Consider the following 25,992-nt stretch of genomic DNA (forward strand, 5'->3'; position numbering starts at 1 on the left):
TGGGGTGCAATCACTGTGATGTCTAGGAGAGGCACCATCAGAACTCCTCTATGTTTCCGGTCTGCCCCTTTGTAGGAGTTCTGTGGGAAGTACCTCAGGTGTAGAGGTGTGCACACTTTTTGAGAGGCAACGAGAGAAGAGTGCCCTTTGATATATACCTCCCAAAACACTTGTCTATATAACACATGGAGAGATACAGAACCTGTGAACACACCTGAGATTTCTGGGAAATAAGCCTATTTGCATTTAAATCCGCTTTTTCGTTTTGGGAGGTAAGTACAGTAAGTCAATGGGTACTCCACTAAATAAGACTTTACAGATTCCTGCAGCATCTAAAACTAGAACCAATGAGATTAAAAATAATTTAAGACAGGGTTTTTTCTGACATATATTCACTTTCAAATAGCATCATTTGGAGTGGAAGTAAATAACGGGCTGAACTAATTAGGCTGAGATTATCTAATTTAGTACGGAGGGAGCGCAAGTAAAAACAGAAAACTTTGCTGAAGGATCTGTATGCCAAGTCCTAAATTTACCATAAGACATAAGGGTCTAGTATCTCCGTGTGCAATAACAGAGCATAGAGTAGTTAGGCAATTGGTAATCACCTGGGTTCCCAGGAGAGCAGCGTCGTGGATGGGTGGTGGAGCAGGTGAGCTGGGGGTTCCCGGGTAAAGAGAATAGTCCAGGCACATGGTCTTATCACAAAGTAGAAAATTTAATCCAGCAGAAATCCAACGTTTCGGCTGCACACAGGCAGCCTTTGTCAAGGTGAGAGCTGAGATGTGGGGTTCCCAGCAGAGCATCGGAAGGGATGGGTGCTGGAGCAGATGAGCTGGGGGTGCCCAGCAGAGCATCGGAAGGGATGGGTGCTGGAGCAGGTGAGCTGGGGGTTCCCAGCAGAGCATCGGAAGGGATGGGTGCTGGAGCAGATGAGCTGGGGGTGCCCAGCAGAGCATCGGAAGGGATGGGTGCTGGAGCAGGTGAGCTGGGGGTGCCCAGCAGAGCATCGGAAGGGATGGGTGCTGGAGCAGGTGAGCTGGGGTTTCCCAGCAGAGCATCGGAAGGGATGGGTGCTGGAGCAGGTGAGCTGGGGGTTCCCAGCAGAGCATCGGAAGGGATGGGTGCTGGAGCAGGTGAGCTGGGGGTTCCCAGCAGAGCATCGGAAGGGATGGGTGCTGGAGCAGGTGAGCTGGGGTTTCCCAGCAGAGCATCGGAAGGGATGGGTGCTGGAGCAGGTGAGCTGGGGGTTCCCAGCAGAGCATCGGAAGGGATGGGTGCTGGAGCAGGTGAGCTGGGGGTTCCCAGCAGAGCATCGGAAGGGATGGGTGCTGGAGCAGGTGAGCTGGGGGTTCCAAGCAAAGCAGCGTCGTGGGTGGTTGCCGGGTCAATGTTGGGCATCCAAAACCTTTGCTTTAAGTATATGGCAGCCATTTTCTTCTTCACATGCGTTTCAACAAGGTTCCAATTAGACATATTGTACATGTATGAGCGGAAACATTTTTTACATTCGGAAGAAGAAGCGACGTTGTAGGTTTATATTACTCCTTTTCCCTTTATTATCCTGTACAAATACAACACTTAATTCGTACAAAATACTTTTGTTATGTGTCCTCATATTTTTAATCTGTGTACAGCTAAGGAGCCTCAGAAAAGGACTTCTTTCCCATGTACACTATACAGTATGAACTCGTAACGCTAATCTTCAAATTACAATTACACACACACACACACACACTTGCAGAACTGTACGGCAATAAAAGACAGGTTGAATTGCTACAGGGTATTAGATTTTTAAGACAACAACTCGCGATCGCCCACTTGAGTTTCTCGACAGTATAGCAGACCGCACAAAAATGCAATTTTCTGCACCAGATACAAACCCGAGTCAACATGCGTTTTAAGGCGGTACGGTTGGAAGAAATCGCACGCCATGACATGGGTATTCCGAAGTATACACCGCGCGAAGTGTTTGAATAACGGCCGCTGCAGCTGTATACTAATAAGTGTGTCCCTAAGGGTTGCTTTGTGAGCCTCCCACAGAGTGATTTTTGAATTAACGATTTCCTGATTTATTCTGAAAAAATGTTCTAGTTCGCCCACTTATCAGCTGACTGATCTCTGGTATTTTTATGATTGCCTCATTTAGTTTCCAAATCGCTCCAGGTCTATTCAGGTTGAATTTGGAGCACCTGATTTCAATTGATGCATGGTCTGACCATGAAATATCATGGATCTTAGCATATGCTATCTGTGGAACCAGTCTGTTTGATACGAAGAAGTAATCTATCCGGCTGTAACTGTCATGTGTGTGTGAGAAAAAAGTGAACCCTTTTTCTCCTGGATGTAGATCCCTCCATGTATCTACCAGATGTCTTTCTCTCGATTCCTTAAGCAAAGCGACTGGCCGCTCCTTTCGGAAACACCGGGCTTGAGATGATCTGTCTATTTCCGGGTCTAGGATCCCATTGAAATCCCCTCCAACACAATATGACCCTTGGCTGCTGTATCTACTACTTTAAAGAAGGTAGAGAAAAATGATGGGTCCTGCTCACATGGTGCATATACGTTCGCTATTATCAGTGGGTGTCTCTGAGATGAACCCACTAAAATAATATATCTACTCTCTTAGTCTTTTTTGACCTGGTTCAGCTTAAAGGGACACCGATTACGAAAACAAACTGCAACCCCCCCTTTTTTTGACCTTGGCTGAGGAGAAGTAGTTGTTTCTAAAATGTTTGTCTAAATATTTGGGGAAATTCGTCTTGCAAAAATGTGTCCACGTCTGCTTTCAGTCTTTTATATTCTGCCATGGCTACTACTCTTTTATTTGGACTATTTAGATCTTTCACATCATGTGATATTATGTTTAGAGCTATTTAGTGTTCCTTATAGCTCTGCTTATCTCAATAGCTCCTTTACCTGGGCCACGTGGGAGATGTCCCTGATTTCATATCCAGCTGTTGAAGGGTTTGAGATTTGGGAAGAACCCAATCCGAGAGGCAGGACTGAACAAGGGAGGGGGAACACAAAAAAAACCCCATAAAAACAACAACGCAAAGCAAATCATAGAATACGAGCCACCTCTGGCCACTCTGAGCCTCGGCTCTACTGCCCTCGGGAGACTTACACCACTGAGACCTTGCAAAACAAAGGTCCAGGATCCTGAGTCAACTGTGTACTCAGGATCCCTGTGGACTTTGTTGGGCACAGGGGCTACTCCCCTGTCCCTCCATCTCCGACTCCGGAGCATGTGGACTGCTGGGTATCTCTGCTCCTAGCCCATACCCAGTGCAGTCACGTAATACTTATACATTTCTCTCAACCAACCTATTTGTTGCCTACTTCCAGAACTTTTTTTATACAGTATATATTTTTTTTCCATTATTTATTATTAATATTCTTTCATGTATCCTATATACGAGCACCACATAGACTGACATATCTCCTAACCTAAGGGCTCTGGTCTGCCTCAGCCTTCTGTGACATTAACCCTTCTGAAGGTGTAGCTTGCTGTATTGCACATCTCCTACTTCTGTCTTTTCCTATACCTCTGTAGAGCCCTTTTCTCCTGTATTTTTAGGGTGGGTTTCCTTTTTCTACCCCTTAATTTTATCTTATCTTGTAGTCTTCCCCTTCAACTAAGAATGTACTGTATGGCTTTGGCAGGTTTTTTTTTAAGTCTAGTACCTCTGTATCTCCTGTAGATGGTGCCCACTTCACCTGAAAACATGTTTATTTTCTAGGCCCCAATGTCTTTGAGGGCTCTGCTATCATTATTTATGTCTCCCTTAGTACCTTAGTTTTGTCACCTGTTGTTAAGGCTATTATATGGGTCATGTGTTCATGGACAGAAACAAGAACCATAATAACACCTTAACTTACTAACTAACCTTCACCTATAACCTGTAACTTGTAACCTGCGGTAACCTAAACATCAAGCTTCATTTTACTGATGCCCCTTCTCCCTATTATCTTAACCTCTAAGATGTCTCCTTATCTCTTATTTAATCGGAGCCTTTTCTACTTTCTTAAGCTTTATCTCATTACTTTGAAGCGGGTGTAAATGGACCCTTTCTAATCAGGCGTGTCCCGTTACCTCTTTGGTCTCTTTTAACTCTGCCCTATCCGTCTGCTTCCCGCCTCTCTGCCTTTTTTGATCACTTGCCCTCTTAGTGAAATACCTAGACTGCCTGTCCTCCACCTACGGCCCCCCTCGCCTCCCTCCAGACTGCTCTCTTGCTGCCTCTTTTCAGTCTTAATGTCTCGGGCTGAGTGGAGGCTTCATCAGCCTTACTGGATGCACTTCACCCGCTCCTCTCTCCATCTCCCTCCCTTACTGTGGACGAACCCATGGGCGTTTCTCCTTCCGAGCTGCTCTCCCTCTTCCATCGGTGTCTCCCAATGGTTCCCGTTTGTTGACGCTGCAACCTTTGCACCCGGCATCAAGCTCCCTCAGCTCTGTCAGCTTATTCCATGTTTTTCTTCTAGGGTCCGCCACTCAGATCTCCTGCCTCCGATAATTATCATGTAGATTTCTTTGTTCCTCCGGTCTCCGCGTCTGCTGCACTCCTCCGCCGAAGACCCGGTCTACGATCCAGCTCAGGTGAAAATAATAGTCCAGTTTCTGAGAAAAGGGGTAATACTGCTTTAAACTTTAATTGATTGGCTCCAACCGCAACCGTGTCTCCCAGACCTCCTGGTGAGCTGCCTGCTTCTCTCCAAGACGTCTGTGGGACAGGATCCTCATCTTCTTGGTAAGTAACTTTACTCTTTATTCCTATTTTTTCAGGAATTAATCTCCTTCTTCCAACGATCTCATGGCGTAGGATTTTCCTTTTTGATCACTAATAAACCAAATGGAAATATCCACCGGTATTTTACCCCATTGTCTCTTAAAACCTTTGTGATGGGTTGCAGATTTCTGCGTCTGGCCAGAGTCACCGGGGATAAATCCTGGAACATTTGTAGCTTTATTTCTTGAGATTTGGGTCAAGGATTCCTTTGTTTTTCTTGTTCTACTTGTAACATATTTGATCAATTTCTACAGGAAAGAACAGAACCTATACTTTTTTTAGGCTGAGTAGTGCAAAAATACTCTCCCTCGGTGTACCACTGTACTTGTAACCATGTATTATTTGTTTTACTCTGTGCCCAGGACATACTTGAAAACGAGAGGTAACTCTCAATGTATTACTTCCTGGTAAAATATTTTTTAAATAAATAAATTCACATATCAGTGCCTAACAAAATTACTCCTTAGCCAAGGGCCAGAACAGTACATAACCTATTAAACATAAATTTAAACATGAGGAAAGAGCTAATCCGATTGTGGCAACCATCTCAAACAATGATGAGTTTAAACATACTTCACTTAAAAAAAATCAATGTTTTATTCCAGTTTCTGTAGGGGACCTTATTTGGAAACTTTTCACAAGCTGGTAGAAGTGTTATATCGTTCAAGTAATGCAATGTGATGTGCGTCATCAGGCCGGGCGTGGCGAATTCCGTATACATGGCACAGGTATCTGGGGGCTTTCTAGTGTGTGGAAATTCGGAGCAAATTGGCAGGTCCCTGGGAAAGTTAGAAAGATTGTGTGTTGTTTATTGGTTATGTTGTACTTAATACTTGTAAATGCTGTGAAAATTTATATCCACTAGCCATGATGTCAGTGTATTTGATCAAGATTGGGAAGAGGGGACAAAATCTGAGGGTGGGTAAGTCAGGTGCATGTCTGTGTGTATCATGTGTCTGTATACAAGTCTGCCTCTCTATCAGTGTTTGGGTATCAGAGTCTGTCTGTATGTCTATGAGTGTCTGTGTATCAGTCTGTCTGTCTAAGCGTGTCCATGTGAATGATGTGTCTGTATCAGTCTGTCTCTATCAGTCTGTTTGTCTGTGTGAATTGTGTCTGTATCAGAATCTGTCTGTATTGTGTGTTTGTGTATCAGGCTGCCTATGTGTCTGTGTATGTATGTTTGTCTGTGTGTGTGTATCGGCTGTTTGTGTATCAGAGTCAGTCTGTTTGTGAGTTTATCAGAGTGTGTCTGTGTATGAGAGTCTGTGTGTATGAGTCGGTGTGAATCTTGTGTCTGTACTGTATGTCTGATGTTTGTGTGTTTGTGTATCAGAGTCTGTGTATGTATGTGTCTGTCTGTGTATCCCCGGAAATACTTTGCAGAATTTTTCACTGCACATTATCTGACGTTTGGTTCTACAAGGATCCAATCTGTCTGTCGCTCTTTGGAGTTGTAAGTTGGCGACGGTCTGATCACAGAGCAGAAAAAGATTTAGCATGTTTCCAAAAATATCCCAAGTGTCATATGATATCTCATACAAACCCACACTGTTGCTAGTACTACCAAGCAAATAAATAGTCTATATAGAGTCACAAAATAGCTACAGTAACTGAATTTTATTACAGACCCTGAGCTTAAATTACACAGATACCATATGAAGGTTTAAGTTCCCATTAAATTCCAGAACACAGATATAAGGAATTAATTAGGGGGACCCCCCCCCCCCCAACAATAGTAAAATGCTTTGTATTGTAACCTCGTTATTTCCACAGTCTATAGGTGTTATGGCGAGGCCGGAATCCATCCTCCCTTAGTGCACCATAATGGGACCTCTTGAATAAAACCAGACAAGACTTGTGTATATATAAACCGGTGCTTTATGACCCGAAGCAACCATAACCTGACGGCCCTTACACATAAAGGAACCACGCTATATTTAATACACACTGCAAGGGGACAGACCCGTGTACATTATATCTACAATCTGGTTTCCACGCTGCTCATTCCACTGAAGTAGCCCTCTCTAAAATAACTAATGACCTCCATGCTGCCAAAGACGAAGGCCATTACTGTCTTCTTAAGCTACTCGATCTCTCTGCAGCCTTTGATACTGTGGACCACCCTTTCCTCCTTCACATTCTCCATACCCTTGGTATCCGTAACAGAGCTGTGTCCTGGATTACATCTAACCTTTCCCATCATACTTTCAATTTCTTGTTTGCCAACACCTCCTCCTCCTCCTCTGTCGATCTCTCTGTGGGTGGGTGCCAGGGGTCTGTCCTGGGGCCTACTATATTCTATTTTCTCTTTACACACTGTCTCTATGTGACCTTATCACATCTCTTGAGTTCAAATATCACCTCTGTGCTGATGACACAAATTTACCTTTCAAACCCTGACCTTACACCTGCTGTACAGACCAAAGTCTCTGAATGTCTCTCTGCGATATCATCCTGGATGGCCCTTCGCCGACTGAAACTTTACGTGTCAAACACGGAGCTCCTCATACTTCCTCCCATGTCTGGCCCTATTGCCCCCTTCTATATTACTTTTGGCAGTACTATCATACACACAGTATCACAAGCATGTTGCCTAGGTGTCACATTATCCTCTCATATATACAATGTAGCTAAAACATGTCGTTTTTTCCTCCGTAACATTGCAAATAATAATAATAGCATGTTCTTGTATAGCGCTGCTAGTTGTACGCAGCGCTTTACAGAGACATTTTTGCAGGCACAGGTCCCTGCCCCGTGGAGCTTACAATATATGTTTTTGGTGCCTGAGGCACAGGGAGATAAAGTGACTTGCCCGAGGTCACAAGGAGCCGACACCAGGAATTGAACCAGGCTCTCAGTGCCAGTCAGTGTCGTTACTCACTGAGCCACTCCCTCTCCCAAAGATACGCCCTTTCCTCTGTCGCTTTACTGCTAAAACGCAGGTCCTCATTTCCTCCCGTCTCGACTATTTTAGCCTTCTACTGTCCGGCCTTCCTAACTTTCACTTGTCTCCCCTCCTATTCTAAACGCTGCTGCTAGAATCACTTTACTCTTTCATAAATCTGTCTCAGCGTCTCGATTACTGAACTCCCTCCTCTGGCTTTCTATTAAAGATGCAGACCAACCAATATCCTATTTGTTTTTTTATAAATCAGTTCTGTACTATTTTAAAACAGCTATGAATTACATTTTCAATGTATTATAATGTAACAAGCATTTTTGTTTCTATAGCAACCATTTACAAAGTCACATCGCCTTCCTCTTCTAAAACAGGCTCTGGCACAGCCCTCTTTGAACCCTGCCCCCTCTCTAGCAGTGCACCAAGTGTATCTAGTGACTGCCTGGTCACATGATCTTCCCCACAGAACTAAGCATCTTTGGTCCTCTTCTGCTGCACTAGCCATTTAGTGAACCCCCGAGCCGAATCTTCACCTATCAATCACAGGAGAACGGATCGATCGGCAACTTAGCTAATTACTTATCATTGTGTGGATTGTATTGATGCACATATTAAAGGGGAGAAAGGGGCAGCTTGGACTGCTGCTTCAAATTCAGTATTAATTACAAATATCTCCTCCTCTCTTTTAGGACTATACATTCTTCTACCCATCCTTACATCTCAGACCTAGTTTTTCACTATACACCGTCCCGAATCTTTTTTGTATCTTAAGCCCTCTTCTACGTAAGGCTGCGTCCACTGTGCCGCTGACCGTGCTTGTCGCTTGTCGCGTTTGATTCAGGGAATCCGAATCTGAACGGCCACGCACATGTGGCGCGCTCGGGCAAGCTTGGAGCTTGGGGAGACAAACAAAATTTACTTTGAAGCACGCTCAGCACCAGTCAATGCGCACACACACAGCCACACACACGCAAACACGCACATTACACACAGAAATATGCCCGATCCCAAAAACTATTACATTCATGTAATACTATCAGTTGTCCCTGTGAGTCTCACATACACCAATCCCACATTCTGCCACTGATATTGTTCCCTCTGCTCCTTCTCTCGGTCACTGCCCCCTCTTCTCCTTCTCCTCTCTGTCACTGCTCCTTCTCCTCTGTCCCTGTCCCCTCTCCTCCTTTGTCCCTGTCCCCTTTCCTCTTTCCCCTCTCCATCTTCTCTCTGTCACTGTCCATTCTCACCCTTCTCTCTGTCCTCTTCTCCTTTCTGTCCGGTGTCCCCTCTCCTCTTTCTCTCTGTGACTGTCCCCTCTCCCCCTTCTCTCTCTCTGTCCCCTCTCCTCTTTCTCTGCCACTGTCCTTGAAGAAAACATTAGTCCTTCCTTCCTTTAATGTGCTTGATGTGAACACTGAGTGATATTATTTTAATTGGGTTAGCTTCCCTACCCAAGGATCCATGGCACCTGTTTTATTACATAGCACAAGCACCCGGGGATCATGAAATGCTGTATTATTGTTGTGTCTTGGTGTGCTACTAATAAGCGCACAGACACAGAAAGCCTGATATAAATACTGACCTTTAAATCTCCCTGCCCAGCAAACTCTGGAAGCTTGTTTTAATTGACAGTTCCACATGGTCTCTATAGCAGAGACACAAAGCTGCCCTTCTGCAAGGGGACAGACCCCTGGACACTGACGCTCTGGTAAGACATTGCGCCTTATCATATTAATCACAATATTTGTATTGTGCTTTCAAATAGGGCAGGGATGGGAATATAAATGTAATTTTACTTTATATCTTGTGTTTTTTCAATTATAGCTTTAGGGAGGCTGTGTGAGGTTTCAGTGCATTGCAAAGGTATGTGAGCCAGTAACTTCAGGGGACTCACCTCCCAGAGCGTAGTGTAATATAGTCACTAATAAACACAGCACTAACAAGGTCTATACACAAGAGGACAATGTCACTCAAAGGAACATCAATTAAATGAACATTCATTAATACTGTATCCAACTGAGATTTTAATTAGCACTTTGTTTTTTCCATTTAATTGGAAGAGATTGGACTTGTTTTTTCCAAAATCAATGTTTGCTTGTTCTTTGTAATAATGAATGAAAACTGCATTTTCTAATTACTCTAAGTACTGGTCTGAATGCAGGGAAAGGGCACTATTCAGCAGTCACCCTGCTCCCTCCACCTCCTTCTTCAGCACTTTTCTCACCTTCCAGTGGGCACAGTCCATATACATAAGAGGATATATATATTTAGGCAAAACCAGACCCTGCTGTATGAGATGCTTCAATTTGATGCTTCTGTAGCACAGTAAAGATGCATGTGTGTATGTATATGTATATATGTAACGTCCTTTGGGGATTACTATGGCATTAGGGGGTTAACTGCGTGGGCCCACACAGAGATAACGCCCCTTTCCCATCACATGGAGGGTGACTAGGCAGAATCATAGGCGCGCCCTCTTCTGCCTGGTGATAGTGATGCCATTGCTGGATATATATACAGCTCAACCCCCTTATAACGCTGTGCTTGGGGTCCAAAGAATCACATCGCGTTATAAGTGGATTCGCATTAGAAATAATGTACAATTGTATTAAAAGTATTTAAGATACCAATAATCGTGTTGTAAAGTATTCATAAATACGAAAATTGGGAGCCACGCTTGCATCGCGTTATAAGCGGATTCGCATTGTAACGGATCGTGTTATAACGGGGTTGAGCTGTAGTAGGGAGAGGTTTCTAGGTCAGTTCCCATGAGGAGTTGAAGATGAGGGGTCTCACTGTGAATAGTGTATATAGGTTATAATATAGATTAGTCTAAGATATAGTGTTAGGATCCCCTTCATTGTTTTATAGTTAGGGACAGGGCCCTACATAGATGGCGTTCCCAGGAATGGCTCCACGCTACTCTCATGATTCACATAGAGGAATCCTATGCCTCGAAGGAGTTACCCAAGCTGCAGGCATAGCTAGATCAACACAGTCACAGGGTTCATAGCTGACTCTCACCCAGAAGACCTTGAGATGGCTTCAGTACCCAAGACGGGGATACCGACAGCAGACAGAGAGAGTAGTACAAGGCCTGGCAGGGGCCAACAGGAAATGGAGCGCTACCGACGACGCTACACAGCAGAGGGATAAATTAGGTAACCCATAAGCAGTCAAGTCTTAGCATCTCTCCAGCGGACCGAGATTGGGGCAGCTAGAGAAGAGAATACAAACAGCACAGACAGTGGACATTAATGAGGCTATTCAAGATGTAACGAATATGTTGTGATTGAGACATTATCAACTGTGATTCATAAAGATGCTGTTCGTATGAACAAAGTTCCTGGCGCCCATCATTGCATTACACACGCCCGGCCTGCACGAATCCAGCACCCTGACAAGGAAACCACCACCAAGTCAATTAGAGAGACAGTTGATGTAAAAACTCATTGGGAGCCAGGCAGGGAGGGATATATATATATATATACTGTATGTATGTATGTATGTATGTATAAATGGGTCATTCACCTCTTCTTCCAATGGTTCTTCTTATGAGGTCAACAGCTACATTGATTGTCTAAGTACATATATTGTATATCATATATCCTGCAGATGCGGCCTACAATACATAGGCCGCACCTCTAGGACTCGGAGAACTAGATTCCTCGAGCATCGGAGAAATGTACTACATGGCTTTCAGGCTCACAGCTCGTCCCGCCATTTCTGTAATACACATCACAAAAATAAATGTTCCATGTCTGTCATGGGCATTGAATCTATATCACCATCGATTTTCGGAGGTGATAGGTTCAAACAACTTTGTGTTAGGGAGACCTACTGGGTGTATGCCATGGGTACATTGCATCCTGGGGGTCTCAATGACACTATTGATATCAGTACAGTGGTCTAGCACATTTTCCCTCTGCATATCATGATGGATTATTTGGGAGGTCTGGTTTGAACAAGTTAATCTTGTTCCCTCTCACTGTTGTCTTTCGTGTCTATTTAGAGTATTTGATCATCTATATGCCGTATTTTTGCCTAGGTTGGTGGCCGTGAGGTCTTCTCTTCCTGTCTTTTAGTATTTAGTGTTTAACACACAATTGTTGATTGATGTATATGTGTATGTGTATAGATATATATTTGTTTATCTCTAATAAATTTATATGTGACATAATATTATATACATGTGCATTAATTACACGAACACATAATATAATTTTCATGTATAATTTTTATATACTTTATTTCACACACATTTTTTGTAAATATGTCTATTTTGACACATTTCTAATTTTTAAATCATATATATTTTTATTTATATGTTTATTATATTAATATAAACAATTTTCACACAATTATTTCTGTTTCCTCTATGTATCCTGACTTCCTCTTGAATCTCTGGTACTCTGGCAACCTTTAAAATAAAATAGATAGCTTCTCCTATTTCTGACAATATTTATTTGTTCTGTTACAATTTTGCAATTTACTATATGTATTTAACATGTATAAATATTTTTTATAAAGAATATATATTTTTTGTATAATATATTTTTTGTATAACATTTGTTAATATTCATTTAACTATTATTTGTTTTTTTATTCTATAGTTCTCTCTGTTAGGTGACATTGTTTTAACCTATTTGTTTGGTCTATTTATGATTAATACGCATCAAGTCTATAGTCTTTTTGTATACCAGCAATGATATGAGTTAACCTTGTATATGTTACAACTATAAACCTGTATGTAATCATCCAATCCATTCAAATCCATCTGTGATTGGCTAATCTACCTATTTAAAAATTGTGAGCAAACCATATGTTTTTATGAACCCCTGACGAAGTCCAAAAGACGAAACGCGTAGGGCATATGATTCGGAGTACATTTATTGTACATTTTATTGCATGTTGAACTGATATGTGTGATCAAACGGAACTGCATAGCCCTCTGTCATCTGGGCGGACCATCTCCGTGACGCTCACTACAGCCGGAAGGATACTCCTAACCCGGAAGCTCTCTATGGTGATGAGAGGAGCGTGTGAACGGCAGGAGCAGGAGTGTGTCCTGCGATCGATACACAGAGATTTTACCGCAACCACCTGGTTCCCTTGCTCAGAGACGATTCACTGCTCTACACCGGAGATAGAATAGAGCTGCTTACCTGCTGCAGTTGTTGGCGAATTAGTTATATCTCATACATGCGATTATTACTTGGCCGTTTGTGAGTGCAAAGTTCATATTTTAATTCCAGTCCCATAAATATTTTAACCATACTACACTATGAGTGCGCCTGTTTTATTTATATATATATATATATATATATATATATATATATATATATATATATATATATATATATATATATATATTGTATTGGCCCGAATATAGTACGGGGCCTCGCACATAATATGACCCTAAAGTTTTGAAGGTGTTTTCGGGAAAAAACATAGCGCTATATTCAGGCCAATACGGTGTGTGTGTGTGTGTATATATATATATATATATATATATATATATATATATATATATATACACACACACATACATACACAGTATATAGACACTCTCTATCAAGAACTACCGAGGTGACAATCACTGTATATATCCCTCTCTCCCACAGTATGATGCTGTCTCTGCACTATCTCTGCACTCTGCTCTTATTGGTGCCGCTCTGCTCCAGAGCTGAAGATGAACCTGAACTGTCACAGCCCCCTCGGAGTCCCTGCGCTAACTGGATGGGGGGAGCTCCCGGGTACCCTGGACACAACGGAGCTCCAGGGCGAGACGGCAGAGAAGGGAAGAACGGAGAGAAGGGGGACAAGGGAGAGACAGGTCAGTGCGTACAGGGGAGAGACAGGACAATGTGGGCAGGGGAAATTACATACAGGGGGGACAGGTGTATCAGTGAAGGGTAGACTGAAGAGAGACTGGTAAGTGCATGCAGGGGGCACAGGGGAGAGACAGGTCAGTACATGCAGTTGATACAAGGGAGAGATGTCAGTGCGTGCAGGGGCAAATCATTTCTTCAAGGTGCAGGTCTCCTCAAAGATAGATATACAAAGTAGAGCTCTACTCACAAGTTCATAATGTAGTTCTCCTTTAATGTAACAGCCAAGAACAGTGGAATGACAACGTTTCAGGTCCCATAATGACCTTTCATCGGGTGCATGAAGGGGGCAGAGGAAAGACAGGACAGTTTAGACAGAAGGAGATGGGAAAGACAGGACAGTTTAGACAGAAGGAGATGGGAAAGACAGGACAGTTTAGACAGAAGGAGATGGGACAGGACAGGACATGCAGGGGGTACAAGGGAGATACAGTACATGGCAGTGCGTACAGGGTGGGCAGAGGAGAGACAGGTCAGGTTGTGCAGGGGGCACGGGTGGCACAGGTCAGTCTGCACGGTCTGTATGAGAAATTCAGGGTGAGACCAGAAGTCCAATTCACATTATCAGAGAAGAATTTCAGTAACCTGGAGACTTGTACCTTGCACATCCTTAAAGAAGCAAGTGGAGACAGAGCACAGCCAGTGGGATCCAACTTCCAACTTGAAAAAGGAAAAATATCCAGGCAACTCCAAAGTGGCAATAATAGATCAATAATAGATCAAAATGTATTGCAGGCTAGTAAACAATGAATTGACTACATGAACGCACCTACGCGTTTCATGCAACAGCACTTTATCACACCTTGTGTGTACCCCTCCATTTAGCTGTTTTTATTTAGAACCAATAAATTGATTCTTCATGGGCACGCACTCATTTTAACTCTTTATTTGCCAATGCACTAGTACTGTGGTTGCGCAAGCCTTTTGTCTCCATGCTGTTCCGGAATTTTTTCCAATGTCATCCTCCCATCTTACAGTTCATGGTCGTCTTGGTCTTTTGATATTCCTTGGGGCCTAGTTAAGTACCATCCCTGTCCAACGATGGTCATTTCTTCATGCGATAGGCCTGGCCTACTGCCATTTTAATTTCTTGACCCTTGTGATGATGTCACAGACTTGTTTGGTTTTGAACCCATTCATTCATTTTCTTGTCTCTTAAGGCAATACCCAGCATACATCTCTCCATAATTCTTAAATTTATGTGCAGATGGGAATGGTCTTCGCTTTTAGGATCCAAATTTTACACCCATATACAGTATAAGCACAGGCAGGATACACTGGTCAACATGTTTAGCCACAGTGAAAGGTTCCATTGTAAGAATGTATTGTTTCTTCTTGTTCTATTCCATTTACTGTATTTTGGTCTTTGTAGACTTGACACATTTGTTGAACATCACTTTGGTCTTAGTGAGACTCATATGAAGGCCCACCTTACTTGCTTCTGTGAGTTCTCTTATTTGTTGTTGGAGGTCTTCTAAACTTGTCGCAAAAATAACAATCTTGTCTGAAAATCGTAGGTGACTCAAATGTTCACTGTTGATTTTAATTCTTTTTTTCTTTTGAATTCAATGTCTTGAACTACTGCTGTGAAAAGCTTTGGTGACGGTCTCTCCCTGCCGCACTACCTTGCTTATCCTTATCTTGTTTGTATGTTCATGTGTAATTTAATGGTTGATGTGGCATTCTCGTAAATGTGCCTTATAATAATGACTGAGATGTAGACAGAATGCAATAATATAGATTATATATATATTAGTATAGCCTAGGTGTTTACTAGTTATAGTAGAATAAGGTTTCATAATTTTGATCCTATAAAAGGTCCTACATAAATCTATAAAATTATATGTTTTATGATATACCCTAAGAATAATAGTATTTTTAACTACTTTTTTTTAAAGTTTATAGTCTCTCAACTACCAGAAAGTAATAGGTAACAGAGCAAAGAATGAAGCTGCGTGCACAAGTCTTTACAATGGCTATTCATATATACAAGCCTGAAAAGTGCCAAAAACCACACTGGCCTATTTACTAACCAAGGTTTCCCATAAGACACCTTCAGGCCCATTCAAGTAAGTGGGTCAGGGTGTTATGGATATGGAATAGCATTGCTTAGTAAACATTGTCACGTGTCCATGGAATAAGGCCATCAGAAATAATGGAAAGGTTGCAGTCAGTCCTGTGCTGGTCTAACCATTATACCTAAAAGGTATTTCTAAAACTTAAAATAAATAAAAGATGCATTTGGTGATTAATAGAGAGGTATAATCTAACAAGGCAGTGCTGACAGTAACTTTTATGACATTCATTTCCTTGAAATGATGCTTGATTTCACAAATATTATGTTTGTATTTTGGTATAGTTCCCCTTCCTGGGTATAAGAGGGACAAGTACATTGCCTCCTAGTGGACAGATTGATCCTCCTGTATCGTGCAGTCACATGGTTCATTCTAAACCTTGTTTACAAATATATTCAGTTTACTGATCATTTGGAATTACAATGTGTTTCCTGAAACCTGAATGTTGTCAGCAACCAGCTAGATACGAGAGGCCACAACCCAACAATTACAGCATGTCACAATATATCAAAGCATGTTCAAATCTGTCACTGTATGCCACTGTGTCATAATGTCCTTTTAACATGGCTAACGTAGCAGGTAACATGCTTATATGAATTATTAATGTGAAATATTCCTAGGTGTTCAAGGCCCACAAGGTGCTGCTGGATCTCTAGGATCTCCAGGATCTGAGGGGCCACGTGGCTTCCCAGGAGCTCCGGGGCAGAAGGGAGAAAGCTTCTTTGTGCAACGCTCGGCTTTCAGCGTGGGTCTGGCAGGCAGAGCTCCCCTACCCAACGTACCCATTCGTTTCACAAAGGTCTTCTACAATGAACAGCATCATTACGATGAGACCACTGGGAAGTTCAGCTGCTCCTTCCCAGGTCTCTACCAATTCGCATACCACCTAACCGTGTATATGAAGGATGTCAAGGTCGGACTGTACCGCAATAACAAGCCTGTAATGTTCACCTTTGACCAGTTCCAGACTAACAACGTAGACCAGGCATCCGGCTCCGCCCTGCTGCCTCTGAAGGCCGGGGATGAGGTATGGCTGCAGGTGTATGGGGAGGAGGCCTTCGCAGGCATCTACGGAGACAACCTCAACGACTCCACCTTCTCAGGGTTCTTACTTTATCCAGACAATTAGAACCGACTTCATGGCAGTGCCATCGGTGTGACTGTACTGAGCCCCGCGCTTTTTTCTGGCACAACTTCTGTAATCACAGTTTAATGTTATGGTGGTTAAATTAATCACTACAACATTTAAACTGTGATTGGAGAGTGCGCGACCTCTGTAAGTGCCGGCATGTCCTCCTGCTACCACATGACAACACTACATCACACGATGCGAGCGTGGGCAAGAGGCCTCATGCATCACATGTCGTGTTGTCAAGATGACGATTTGTAGCAGGATGAGATGCCATACCCACTCTGCAGTGGGCCCCGCCAAACTCCCATCCGGCCCATCAGACAATGACCACTGAATCTCTGTCTGGATGGGGAGCGGACTCCTGGACCCTGTCAGAGACGAATCATCCCTCATACATGATGATATACAGAAGCTTTGCAGAGAATGAAAGACACTACAGGACAAGGGTTTGAGGATGTCCAAGAATCACTCACAGTGGAGGTTGTATTAATTCACAGGTCTTGTGTATGGGGTCAGGGAGTGAGGAAAAAAGGCAAACATCATGTAGGGCCTAAAGATGTAAAGAGCAGAGCAGCAGAGAATACAGACCTGATCAATCCCTACGTTTATCTGTACTTATCTACAGCTTCCTGAAGAACGGCCTTCTGAGTTCTGACAGCTCCTGTACAGTAACATCATGTTGGTCCAATAAAAAGTATCATGACCTGTACAGAGTCTGATATAAGATCAGTGTCTCTGTGTATGAATTAAAGCAATATTCTTATTAAAGTCGTATTCTGATGCAACTCAATTCAAAGCAAGTTTTCAAAACTAGACATGAAATTCTCCCTTATTCTGAAATGTTTACTATTTTGGGCTTTATATTTAATGCAGTGTTATCTCCTGAGTTGGCTGCAGAATATCATGGACAGGCTCAGAGTTTATATTTAATATAGGGCGACATCCTGACTCCTGATTATCAAGGACAGGCTCAGTCACGGATCTGCTCTTGTTAAGCTGTCAATTTGAGGTCAGGAACTTGGTACAAAACACACCCCGTGCAGCAGTGTTTCATTGTGGGAACATTTACTACATTACAGTCACAATCTAAACCAGGGTGGTGTGTAAACTTCCTCGGCTGCCTCCCCCCTGCCTGCTCTGCCCCTGGGTCGTGCCCCCCCCTCCCTACCTTGAACACAGCATCAAATGATGCCGCGTTGCCATGGCGACTGGTGTGAAATGACACCGCAGCGTCATGTGACATCACATGACCCTGTGGCGTCATTTGACGCCCATCGCCATGGAGACGTGTGGAGCAAAGCCTGGTAATTGAGTTTACAGAGGCCTCCCACTGAATAACGCGGGGTCTCTGTAACCGCCGCGCCCCTGATCTAAACGACATATCTTCTTATAAAGGAAGAGGGGCCTTATTGGTCATAAGCCAGACTCACTCTAAATGTATCCACAAGAGGGGGATCTTGCACTATTCAGTTCAACGGCACAGATCCACACACTTAGCTCATTTTCCTTTAACCCACTTTTCATCGCATCGACTCCTCACAGGGAAATCCTGACATAGTTCGTATTTTGTGTTTTAGTTTTCATCCAATGAAACTTACACGTACTCTACAAATAACAGATCCTGTAACAGTACCCAGTCTCTGTATAAGGCAGATTGTCCTCAGAAGTGAATCTGTTAAGACAATGTATACATGGCACGATTAGCCCATGTAATGTATACTGACCTTGATTAGTGCACACTGCCAGCAGTATGTCTGGTATATAATGTATACAGATGACTTACCCAGGCTTGGATTTTGTCCCCTCTTCCCAACCGAACAAACACACTGACACCATAATTTGTGTAAATAAAGTGTCACAGCATTTATTAAATAACTACATAATAACCAAGATACAACTCAACATTTTAACTTCCCTGAGGACCCACCAGTTTTCTTTGAATCACTGCACACCAAAAAAAATAAAAAAATAACAGGATACCCCTGGCTTGAATCCCAAATCACCACCGTTGCTAGGAGCCTGATCACACTGATCAATACACATCATTGGGAGGTCACTTACATACCCACCGCATTGGGATAGTATAGCACCGCCTCCCCCATTACCACACAAAAGAAGGTCCACCGATCTCCACCAAAAAGCCAAACCGGAAAGGTCCCAACAACAAACATTCCCCATTGCATCATGCTGCAACCACAGTGAGACATTAGCACCCACTTCTTAAAACCCTTTACCCAACGGATATATACCACCAGACAATTATACCCCCACATAAACCCAAATACAGGGAGAGGGGGAGGCCTACTTCCATGCAGTTGTCTAAAAAGAGAGGCCGGAACAAGGTAAGAGGTACAATATATAAGCATTCAAGCCACCCCAGCACCTCAAATCCTGTCTAACATCCCACCTAACATTAACTCTTACCCTGCCAGAGGGGACCCGTACCATGTAGTCATCCCGCCCCTGCACTTGACCAGTTTGGGCTTTCTGAATCATTAGTACACACTGCTGGCAGTAAGTCTGGTATATAATGTATGCACAGAATAATTAGTACACACTGCCGGCGGTACGTCAGGTATATCATGCATAGACGGCATGATTACTACACATGCACATTAAAGCAGCAAAACGTGAAATCTTTTATCAGTTCTGTGGTATTAGATAATATTTGCTGTACTTTATTATTGAACTCTATGCAATTTTTAATAAGTTTTAAAGCAACAATCCAAGCCAGCTGATTTTTCTTTTGCGAAGCAGGGGGTTTTCGGAGCTGCACACCATTAATTTCTGCCCCAGGGACCCGCTGCTTCCAGAGATACTTACCTTCTAATTAGGTGCCGGTAGCAGCTCTCCTCGTCTACCAGGCTTCACAATATATCCTCTGTTGAAAGTTTTCACGTCCTGCGGACCAATAGGAAACTGCGACGTTATCGATGCGACTTTCTATTGGCCCACATGACGCTGGAGCTTTAAACTTTAAAGCCCTGCATGCTGAGCCGAGGCAGCTATTGGTCATACCTCATAGGTAATTATCTCCAGAAGCAGGGTTTCCCCAGAGCTGAAATTAATGGTGTTCAGCTCCGATGACCCTCTGCTAAAATGCTGTATTTAAATTAAAAAAAACTGTCTTGGATTGCTTCTTTAAAGCATCCGTTTGTCTATAGCAGGTTTTAGCCCACCTCCCAAGCACTTCAAGATCTTTGCAACACTTTCCTGTTTGGGACAATTTGTTACCAATATTCCCAGCGGATTGTGCTGTAAACTGTAACAATAGATCATGTTACCTTAGTAATATAAGGATACATTGCAGCTGCTGAGTTACACTGAAGCAGCCATTATGTTAGTCACACCATCTGGATTTTTACAGATTTATAACAGGAGCACCAAACGATTGGCATCTTGGGTAAGAATGTAGAATTATACATTGTCACATGCTTTACATATACAAATAAGAAAAAAAGGGGAGGATGCTGCTTTGTTAACTGGTCCTGCTTTTAGCCACAGAATTAGTTTTATGACGATACCACATTACTGTTTGCGTGAGAATTCAATCACAGAGAGTATCAAGCAAGACCCATCACTAAAGCAACATATGTAAAATCAGAGGTGTGTGCTTGTTACTCCAATCAGCTGCTTTCTGTCCCTTTAACCTTTCTTTTCTAGCAGACTGCAATGATCGCCCTCGGGAGGAGCTCGTGTCACAGATATCTGGGCATTAACCTCTTCTGTGTCTGGGACATTCAGTAAATCCCTTGGGATTTAGAAAACAGAGCCTTCCCTTTATTCAACTCCTAACTGCCTGAGGGAGGCTGCAGTGTGAAGAAAGTCTGGGAGTGAAGAGGTTAACATTGTTAGCATGAGGGAAACCTAAATATCAACGCAGATCCCACCTTTTCTATTTCATGTTTACAGATTACTACCGCCCAAACTAATGGAACAATCACCCAAACACGATTAGGATCGTATTTCATGACACTTCATATAAGGGGATTTATGAAAACTGTCCTAGTTTTAATCGAGATAATGCAAGTTGCAGATGCTCACAGTGAATACATCGATAAAGCAGGAATCAGTCAGTGGCTCCCAGCTCACAGGTTAGAATGATTGAGCAGGGACCCCTGGGATCCCATGCTAGGATGGAGATACTCAGGCACAGTACGCACAGCTCGCCTGGAACAGGAGGGTCACTTAATATGCACTCACACACAGCTCCTCTGGCACAAGAAGCTCACTTCATCTGCACTCACAGATAGCCTGCACAGGAGGGTAATTTTATCTGCACTCACATGTAGCTTGTTTGACCAAGGAGATTCACTTAATCTGCACTCACACACAGCTAGTCTGACATAGGAGACTGAATCTGCACTCACACAGCTAGTCTGACACAGGTGACTCAAATTAATCTGCACTCACACACAGCTAGTCTGACAGAGGTGACTGAATCTGCACTCACACAGCTAGTCTGACACAGGTGACTCACTTCATCTGCACTCACACAGCTCATTTGGTACAAGAGGCTCACTACATCTGCACCCACAGCTTGCCTGGCACAGGAGGGTCAGTTCCTATGCACTCACACAGCTAGTCTGAAACAAGAGGCCCACTTCATCTGCACTCACACGAGGCAACAGGTAATGAGGCAACAGGTAATGATCGTTACAAATGTTTTTTTTTTGTTTTTTTTAAATCAACAGTATTTTGAAGATGACAAATGCCAACAGAGGTGGTAGGGGCTAATACAGCAATGGAATTCAATCAGGTCTGGGCTAAACAAAACTATTAAGCTATCTTACATGGGAAAGAAAGTCAAGAATCAAATGGGTTCTGGGGCTTTACAGCAGACTGGACCGTGTGGTGCTTTTCAGCCCTCATTTTGTTTGTTTTTATGTGAAGACAGAGCCATATTTCAGATGTCACTTATAGATGAGTCCAGACAGCTGCTCAAGAAGATAGAAGCTTTGTCCCTCAGGACAGGCCGATGTAAATACTATAAAAACCTCTATGTATACTTTAAACCTTCCACACCTACAATCTGAAGAGATAGTAAATGTAACAGCACACTTCAAGCACCTGCTCACATGGCAATGACCACACATCTCTTCACTCAGGTGTTTAATTACATTACAGATAAATACAGCAACATCTCTATCAAATGGCTTCCCCTCTCTCCACGTAGGATTCACAGGGACACCAAGTATTGAGAAGAAGTGTCAGCAGCTGGATATCACTGGATGTCATCATCATCAAACAGGTCTTCAAAATCTGCCACAGAATAGAGTGAATGCACAGGAGAGAATAAATGGACTTTCACTGTTATCTACGTCCACACAGCACAATATTACATACACACTCGGGTGTGTAAGATTCTCACCATTAAAGAAGTCGGCATGCACGGCCTTTTCATTCGCTGCCAAATCCATGAGAAGTCCTGAGCTTCCTCCAGCCTGCAGGACACTACAAGTGAGTGACCACACAATACTACCAGGCACTAAACACACAGCGCACTCACTACATTAATATGTATAATCAGACTCTCATTCATGGGGACGCTCCTCTCGCTGTGTGATCATGTCCGTGTCTGGATTGTGCGTCTCCCTGAAGGAGCTATATAAATATATACATATTTGCTTCTCTGCATGGTTTGTTGTCAGTCACACCCTGTATACACACATACACCCCCTGCACCAATACACTGATATGTATATACACAATCATACCCCCTCCCCCGTGCACCAATACACATGTACATACACAATCATACCCCCTCCCCCGTGCACCAATACACATGTACATACACAATCATACCCCCTCCCCCGTGCACCAATACACATGTACATACACAATCATACCCCCAGCCCCGTGCACCAATACACATGTACATACACAATCATACCCCCTCCCCCGTGCACCAATACACATGTACATACACAATCATACCCCCTCCCCCGTGCACCAATACACATGTACATACACAATCATACCCCCTCCCCCGTGCACCAATACACATGTACATACACAATCATACCCCCTCCCCCGTGCACCAATACACATGTACATACACAATCATACCCCCTCCCCCGTGCACCAATACACTGATATGTACACACACTGGCTGCCCCACGCGCACCTCCCACTGCTCTCCCCCTGACCCTTTCACTCTCACCTCGTCCAGATCCACATAGGGACCGGCGCCCTCCGGGAACATCTCATCCACCGCTGGCTTCATTTCAACAACATTGAGCTGGCCCTCACTTCCGGGGGAAGTATGAGAGAGAGAGCAACACTCGGTGCAGGCGCTCTACCCGCGGGAGGAGTGGCTCGAATGCTCCCAGTGTGACCATTCCCTGGGGATAACCCGCCCGCAGGAGGATGGGAAGGAGTTACCAACTCTCACTATATATAAGGGGGCGCGGGACGTGGGGGGCACACCTAACCTTCCCATGTCACAGCCCAGTCTTTGTTTCTGTGGGAACTCTGTACATTAAAAACATGGTATGTGGTGGATATAAAGTAGATATCTATTTAGAGTCTGTTTTTCTAAAATACAAAGGGATATAAAAGAATCCCTGAAAGGAGTGCACGTTGGCACTGTTAATACCTCCCACAGATGATTCAAACCAAAATGCATAAATTTGTCACTTGAAAAATTAATTAGTGCCCCTTTATTTCATACATCAATAACCCATTAAAAAAACACCAGTTACTCATAACCTATCCCAACACTGTATTACAAAAGGATACACCCACATTAAATATAACTGGGGAGAGATATCCACATGCATCAGTTGTATATGCAGCGGTGGATTTCCGATGCCCCTAGGCACTTACATATGCCGGCCTCCTCCTTTCTGCCGCCCCTCCTGCTTCCGATTCGCAGCGTCGAAAGACGCCGCGGATGTCACCAAATTGCCGTTGCGCGGCCTCTCGTTGCCATGGCAACGCAACGGCGTTTGCCATGGCAACGAGACGCCATGTGACGCCACGTTGGTGATGTCAAATGGCGCCGCAGATCGGAAGGAGCAGGAGGGCAGCATAAAGGAGACAGCAAGGAGGCGCCCGGCATATGTAAGTGACTTTCCATTAGGCCCGAGGGCACGGCAAATGTATATGGGGGCAGACATTTTTGCCACCCCAAAATTTTGCCGCCCTAGGCCCGGGCTTAATGGGAAATTTGCCTCTGTGTATATGTTAATATGTTATAATTAGTAGAGTAATGTATTTTGTCAGGTGTATTACTGCTGTGAAGCGCAATGTACAGGGCTGGCGCTATATAAATAAAGGTAAAGCACAATGTACCGGATGGCGCTAGATAAAGAAAGATATACATACATATATACATAAATACATACATATGCAGCAAGTGGAGACAGGCGGAGCTCTACCATATGGTAAATAAGGGACCCAGAGCGGGCTCACATGTAGCAAAAAATTAAGGCTTTATTGGATCATACACAACCTCCACCGAGGTAAATGCCGCACCCACGCATTTCGGGCATAATGCCCTTTATCAATGTGTGGGAAAAAATGGTAAAATCCGGCATTTTAAATATTGGCGCGAGCATGACATCACGCGTTACTGATCTGTTGACCTCACACTCCTTCGTCGTGTTCCTCAATCTTGGGAAAGAGGTCCTCAACTCTATCAATCATTTTATGGTTTATATGGACGCAGTGGCTGTCTGAGCACCGGACTAATGTTTATACATACATAAATAGTATATGAACTCCCACCAAAGGAGCATACAATCAGTTTGATATCACAGACATAAAAAGTTCATCAAAAATTGACTTAGTCTGGAGAGAAGTATATTCTCTCATCAACAATGTACTTGGGCCCTCGTTGAATCTTGACCCACGGGCAGCATTGCTAAATAGACCCATACCTGAGCAAGTGGATTAGCCATTTCTTCACAACAGCCAGATGCTGCACAGCAGATGCCTGGAAGGAGCCAGCATCCACTAATAATAGCAATGGTGGGGCAGTCATTGTGCAAAGTGAGGCATATGGAAAAAATTACTATTTAAATGTAACAATATTCTCATTGTTAACCTTTGTGCAACCTCCCTCCCTTCTTATCTTCTGTAGCCATAAACTTGTTACCCGTGTGTGTGTGTGTGTGTGTGTGTGTGTGTGTGTGTGTGTGTGTGTGTGTGTGAGCTCACACACTGTCACACTGCCCCTTGGCAGGTTCCTCTTCAATATGACTCTGATGGACATGAGAGCAGCCAATAAAAACGGCTGTGGAAGAGGAGGGACTATATGAAAGAGAAACCTTTAGGAAAAGAAAAGGCAGCCATATTAGATCAGATATGCTTGGACCTGAGCACAGCAGGTTCATGCAAGGTCTGCAGAGAGAGAGTGCACATGGTGACAGAAACTCAGAGCTACTGTTCCAGAGTGGAGAAGAGATCACACGCCGCTGGCCGCTGGAGGTGATCCTCACCGGCCATAAAGACACAGTGGTACCGAAGCACAGGCCTGCAACTGGTTCAGTATTCAATGAGCGCCCACTGTGTGCCGGCACCATCACAAGCCAACATGCCCGGGATTGGGCGGCTACTACACCCCTGACACTGAGACACCTACGCAGCACTATTTGGGGATTGTGTGGTATATGTGTACAGTGCATAGTGAACCTCTGCTGAGGATCACAAGGTGCCTGAGTTTAATAAGTGTATAGTAAATTAAGGGAATTACCCACACTGTGTTTGTATTATCCCTGCTCTCTGACCATAGGCCACATGTTGCCCAGTAACTAACAAGGGACTCGGGCCCCAGCCTCAGCTAGATTTATAAGTCTGAGCGCTAAAAGTAGAGGGGTTACAAACGTAAAATAAAACGGAGTGTGTATATATATATATACATATTATTTTTTTAAACAAAATTGACTTGGTGAAAGTCAGATCTTAAGGGTGGTTATCTTATATCTTCAAATTGAGCGGTACCTTCGGTGTGCTGTAACTAGCACTGGTAATGAAACATGTCTCATGTTCCAAATAAAAGAGCAGAGGTCCCAAAAAATGTAAAATTATGCAGAATTAAAATTCAACACGTACATTGTCATTCCTGTTCTCTTATAAACAATGATTCATCAATATTAAACGGAGTTAGAGAGTGTCCCATCTCTGAAAATAGCTTTATTCTCGTCAGACTTCTCATTTCACATGACCACTGGGACGGCAAGTACATCCACTA

General features: G+C 43.4%; 2 protein-coding genes across 5 annotated transcripts; one reads left to right on the top strand and one right to left on the bottom strand.

The window, feature by feature from the left end:
- The first annotated feature begins 248 nt into the window (after positions 1-248).
- LOC142465916 (adiponectin-like) lies at positions 249-17,564 on the top strand. Of its 4 annotated transcripts, XM_075570366.1 has the most exons (4): positions 9,242-9,406; positions 9,523-9,561; positions 13,323-13,534; positions 16,285-17,564. In XM_075570366.1, the coding sequence occupies exons 3-4, from the start codon at positions 13,324-13,326 to the stop codon at positions 16,791-16,793; spliced, it is 720 nt and encodes a 239-aa protein (XP_075426481.1). In that variant the 5' UTR covers positions 9,242-9,406; positions 9,523-9,561; position 13,323; the 3' UTR covers positions 16,794-17,564. The 4 variants fall into 4 exon arrangements, with proteins under 4 accessions (XP_075426482.1, XP_075426480.1, XP_075426481.1 ...); XM_075570367.1 differs by lacking the exons at positions 9,242-9,406; positions 9,523-9,561 and adding an exon at positions 249-272; XM_075570365.1 differs by lacking the exons at positions 9,242-9,406; positions 9,523-9,561 and adding an exon at positions 4,692-4,757.
- Positions 17,565-21,895: 4,331 nt separating this feature from the next.
- Positions 21,896-23,119, bottom strand: COPS9 (COP9 signalosome subunit 9). The gene is made up of 3 exons (XM_075570369.1): positions 22,960-23,119; positions 22,168-22,240; positions 21,896-22,058 (listed from the first exon to the last, which is right to left on the bottom strand). Exons 1-3 carry the CDS (start codon positions 23,020-23,022, stop codon positions 22,021-22,023), a joined length of 174 nt encoding a protein of 57 aa, XP_075426484.1. The 5' UTR covers positions 23,023-23,119; the 3' UTR covers positions 21,896-22,020.
- Between the last annotated feature and the right edge of the window lie 2,873 nt (positions 23,120-25,992).

The sequence above is a fragment of the Ascaphus truei genome, chromosome 14, assembly GCF_040206685.1.
Source record: "Ascaphus truei isolate aAscTru1 chromosome 14, aAscTru1.hap1, whole genome shotgun sequence".
NCBI lineage: Eukaryota > Metazoa > Chordata > Amphibia > Anura > Ascaphidae > Ascaphus > Ascaphus truei.

Excerpts from the sequence above, each read along its gene's own strand:
- LOC142465916 (XM_075570367.1), top strand. The coding sequence starts at position 13,324 with ATGATGCTGTCTCTGCACTATCTCTGCACTCTGCTCTTATTGGTGCCG. Across the intron at positions 13,535-16,284 it reads GGGGGACAAGGGAGAGACAG|GTGTTCAAGGCCCACAAGGT; the intron begins GTCAGTGCGTAC and ends AAATATTCCTAG.
- COPS9 (XM_075570369.1), bottom strand. The coding sequence starts at position 23,022 with ATGAAGCCAGCGGTGGATGAGATGTTCCCGGAGGGCGCCGGTCCCTAT. Across the intron at positions 22,241-22,959 it reads CCTATGTGGATCTGGACGAG|GCTGGAGGAAGCTCAGGACT; the intron begins GTGAGAGTGAAA and ends AGTGTCCTGCAG. Across the intron at positions 22,059-22,167 it reads GCATGCCGACTTCTTTAATG|ATTTTGAAGACCTGTTTGAT; the intron begins GTGAGAATCTTA and ends ATTCTGTGGCAG.